The sequence below is a fragment of the Frankliniella occidentalis genome, unplaced genomic scaffold, assembly GCF_000697945.3.
Source record: "Frankliniella occidentalis isolate FOCC.00 unplaced genomic scaffold, Focc_3.1 Scaffold68, whole genome shotgun sequence".
Lineage (NCBI taxonomy): Eukaryota > Metazoa > Arthropoda > Insecta > Thysanoptera > Thripidae > Frankliniella > Frankliniella occidentalis.
The window spans coordinates 1,198,956-1,203,453 of record NW_026267198.1 but is presented as its reverse complement, the minus strand read 5'-3'; the positions used below and the strand labels follow the sequence as shown (position 1 = coordinate 1,203,453).

The 4,498-nt window shown below is 36.1% G+C and overlaps 2 protein-coding genes across 2 annotated transcripts; one reads left to right on the top strand and one right to left on the bottom strand.

The window, feature by feature from the left end:
* Nucleotides 1-1,347: 1,347 nt before the first annotated feature.
* On the bottom strand, nucleotides 1,348-2,825 carry LOC113216456 (uncharacterized). Its single transcript, XM_052268402.1, has 2 exons — nucleotides 1,459-2,825; nucleotides 1,348-1,366 (listed from the first exon to the last, which is right to left on the bottom strand). The coding sequence occupies exons 1-2, from the start codon at nucleotides 2,823-2,825 to the stop codon at nucleotides 1,348-1,350; spliced, it is 1,386 nt and encodes a 461-aa protein (XP_052124362.1).
* A 515-nt stretch (nucleotides 2,826-3,340) lies between these two features.
* On the top strand, nucleotides 3,341-4,190 carry LOC113216457 (uncharacterized). The gene is made up of 2 exons (XM_026436204.1): nucleotides 3,341-3,703; nucleotides 4,080-4,190. The coding sequence occupies exons 1-2, from the start codon at nucleotides 3,341-3,343 to the stop codon at nucleotides 4,188-4,190; spliced, it is 474 nt and encodes a 157-aa protein (XP_026291989.1).
* Nucleotides 4,191-4,498: the final 308 nt, after the last annotated feature.

The following is a 4,498-nucleotide window of genomic DNA, read 5'->3' as shown; positions in this document are numbered from 1 at the left end:
GAAGTCATTGCAAATGAAGCTATTTTAATTGATTACCATGGCCAAAAGAATTCATTCCAGTAGCTAATACACAAACAAAATTACTTAAATAAAAAAAAAATACATTTGTACATACCAATAAGCAAATTACTTAAGTAAAACGGATTTTACCAACAGTTTTGCCAAAGCTTCATTTTTGAGATTTAGTGTTTTTGATTTGTTTATTTTAAAAATCCTTTCTTTTGAAAATGGAGTTAAAATAAGGCTCTCTAGTCTCCTTACCCTGGACAATGCCACGAAGGATATGCCAGGAGACAGTTCTCTTTCCTCTCCAATGTTAATGACAGCCTGCAACAATTTTGATAAAGTTGATCAATATGCATACAAAATACTATGAATAAATTTGTAACAACCTTCATGAGGAACATACCATAGATAAAGTTAAGCCTTGAGCCTCATGAATGGTGACAGCATAAGCAGGATGTAAAGGAAACATAGTCCTAGAACATGATGTACCACTTTGGGAACGCCATGTTCTTGTTATTATTGGAATTGGTACAAGACGCTTTTGGGTACCTTCAATCTCTAAACATGGACCAGTATAATTATCAAATTCACATATAAAAACAGCTGGCATATCATTTGTGGGATCTGCATCAGGCTCATAAATAATATCAGCAATAGTTCTGATTGATCCATTCACCAAACCCATTTCTGTCCACAAATTGGCTCGGAGCATAACTTTGCAAGATATTCCTAAATTTGCCATATTCAATAAACCATGTGCAGTGTCAGAAGTTGCTTTCTTAGCCTCTTCATTATTATTCTTGGATTTAATTGTGGTCAAGGGGACTGGATCATTATTTTCTCCCGATACAGCTTTTCTCAAACATGCTAAATTTAAGTTTTGAACCTCATCCTTTTTAGGAAACAACCGAATGGCAGATTTGAACTTATTTTCTTCTGCACAACTGATTTTTGTCAAAAATCTGCTTTGAAGTAATTCATAATCATCAGTTGTTACTTTGCCTTGACTCACATTTTTCAGTAAATTAAAAAATGTTGGATCTGACTGGCGATGTACTTCTTTCAGCATTATACAACATGAAATGTTCACTGTTAAAAAAAAATCCTGGGATTTCACGGAGGAACAGTCGTGAAAAGTATTGCCAAAGTCCTTTGGGATTTCCCAAAGAACTTTGTAGATTTCACGTGTCGAGTTTAGCTTCGTAATATGTAGACGAATGAAAACTTTCACCTTTTAAAATCTGTTTTAGTACACAAAAAACTAAGAACGGAGTCCTCTGGGAATTTCTTATAGTGGTAGAAAGTGAATCTTCGGGAATTCCCAAGAAATTTTTAACAGTGTTATCCCATGCTGTTTTCCCTATTTGACACATGAGTGTGTTTGGGACTTTATCAGCATACAATGGTGTATAGAAAATTGGAGGCAACTGAGCAACGTCTCCAAAAAAATACACATTTAATCCACCAAATAAATCATTAGGTCTTCCTGTGGCTTGTCGTAGTCTTAAGTAAATCATCCCGAGCATTCCACATCCTACCATGCTGTATTCATCTACTATCACAAATTTAACATTTTTCATGTTGTTGCAAAATTTTCTTGCTGCTTCATTGGTCAGATCTGCAAACTCCTTCATGGATGAAATAAACAATCTTGAGTGAATTGTGGAACCTTTTATGTTCACAGCAGCAACACCAGTAGGAGCTAGAACAAGCACTGAATCCACACCTAATGTAGATTGAATTGTATTTGTAATTGCTTGAATTACGGTACTCTTCCCAGTTCCTGCTGAACCTTGTACAACAACTGTTTTAGGTACATTACCACAAGCTTTGCTAGAGTCAACAATAACTCCAATTTGGTCTTTGACCAAAGACAATATCTTCTCTTGCTCAACATTCAAATGCACATTCGGAAAAGGGATAATGTCATCGTCAGATGTTTCAAAATTGCCCTTTGAAGTGGCAATAAAAGTTTGCAACTCACTTATGGTATAGAAGTCCTTGTACTTGTCATATAACTGGTGCCAGTTGAAATTGTCAATTGATCTATTGCCCAGTTGGATTTCTTCCGTTACTTGAGTGGGTCGCATTGCTGAAATAGCCATCCATTCTTCTCTTGATGCAATATATTCAGCAGTGTCTGCAGCATCTACATCACATTCTGTATCTTCAACTGCTGCAACTAACCCATCAAGACCAAGATGATTTTTGTGTTGTTCAATTACACTCTTATGTAAATCATATATCTCTTGCCATGTCATTACGTCAGTGGGAAAATCTTGATCACTTCTCCAGGGTACATGTAAAATCACTTGTTGTTTAAAATAATTTTCATTGTTCAAATTGCTTAATTTATAAGAAATTTTTGGAACAACTGACACAATAGCTTTGTTAGTACGCTTACGTTGTTTTGAAAAATCAAAAGATTGTGCCATTAACCATAAACTAATATTTTCATAATCTTCAGATCTGTTCATATACTTTTGAACAATAGACCTACCACATTTAGCATTGTTGTTGTTTGTTGCCACTTTAATCCTCTTTACATCATTATTGAGATAGACATAAACAAAATTCCGACTACAACTGACCAGCTCATTTTGCATGAGAATACGCCCAACCTCCTGGGCAGAATAATCCCTTTCAGAAATAGCCTTGATGAACAACCGTTGCACAACACTTTTAATAGTGAATGGTGACTCACCAAAAATTACTGCAATTAGATCATTGAATCCTGAGGAGCAGTTTTCATTCTTTGCAACATACTTGGCAAGATAATTTACAAGAGCATTTTTTGATAAGACAGGGGCAATGTCCATGTTGGCACGCCAAATCATAATGAGATATTCATAATACTTGTTCAATCTGTCATCATTACGAGCAGGAATAAATTTCATCTCACCACCTTCTGAAGAGATATAACTTTTTAGAACAGGAGATTCTTGCGGAAACTTGAATCTACAGGGCTTGTTGTTTTTTATGCAATAGCCTTGAGTACATTTGGTATGTCTTCGGACACGATTTAAAATACATCCGTCGCGGATTGAATTAGAATAATGTTATAAATTTGAAGGAAGATCTTGCCCAACTTTTAATGTACAATTTCCCAAAAGTTGATCATGTTTTCAGATACTGCTGGTATTAATTGGCCACCACCTTGAAACTAATGGAAGGTGGAAAAGACGCAGCCGTAAAGGCCTTGACATTTGCTTTACTGATGGTCCTGTTGATTTTGGCAACCCCTGACTCTTTTCGCTCTGTTGGAGTTAAATTTGGGGTGTCAGAAGGTGTTTTCCATTTTCATTACAAGTATATCATTGAGGCACTAAGGGAAATGTCCCCACAGTACATTCAATGGCCAAGTGAACTGGAACAAGAATACATTTCTGCAATGTTTGAAGATTTGTATGGCTATCCTGGTGTAGTCGGCTGCATTGATGGGTGCCACCTGAACATAACTGCTCCTATTGAGCAGGCACAAAGGTATTTTGACAGGAAGAAAAATTATTCCATCCTGCTCCAGGGATTTTGTGATCATAGACTTCTCTTCCGTGACATATCTGTTGGGCAACCTGGAAGTGTTGGAGATAAGAGAACTTTTGCACGGAGTCCACTAGGCCAACAGATCTCCAGAGATCCTAATGTTGTATACGATCATCACCTTATCGGTGATGGAGGATACACATTAACTGACAAGGTATATCCAGATCACCTTTATTGCCTTCATTCAATTCTCACCTTTCCCAAATACAATATTCTAATTTCCTTTCAGCTAATAATACCATACAGAGACAACGGCAACCTTACCAGAATCCAAAAAGTGCACTTATCTATCCAGAAGTAGGGCCTCTATAGAGAGGTCTTTTGGACTTTTAAAAGGCAAGTGGCGGAGACTGAAATTATTCCACAATTACTGCTTTGAGTACTTAGTTGACAGCATTACGGCTTGTGCTGTCCTCCATAATTTTATCATTTTGGAGGGAAATCCAGTTGAGGTCAGTGTTTGAAGCAGTCATAGATGAATGAAAGTTATGTAAAGCTGTATAGGCCTTGATGTGCCTTTATCTTTCTAGGAAGTGCTTTTTGAAGATTTTGAAAGTGATATTGATCTCCAGCACCTCATCAATGTGTCAAAACAAAATGGACGGTTGAAGAGGGATTTCATTGCTCAAGGATTGAAGTAAAGTGTTCCACTTATTCTGTTGAAATTGTGTGTTGCAAATTTAGCTACAGCTTTGGTTGTTTTAATTGACAGTCTTAGACAGGCAGGGCAAAAAGAAAGAATTTTTAAAATAAAATTATATATATTTGTACTACTAACATCTTGCTAATAAGAAAATAAGAAAAAGAAAGAATCTCTGATATAATTTTAAATCACTACAAGTGCACATGTAGCCATAACAAAATTACACTAGGGAACTTACGCTGATATCACAAAATTAACTACATAAATATCAAAGGTCACAGAAAGTAAAAGGTCGAGATCAATCCA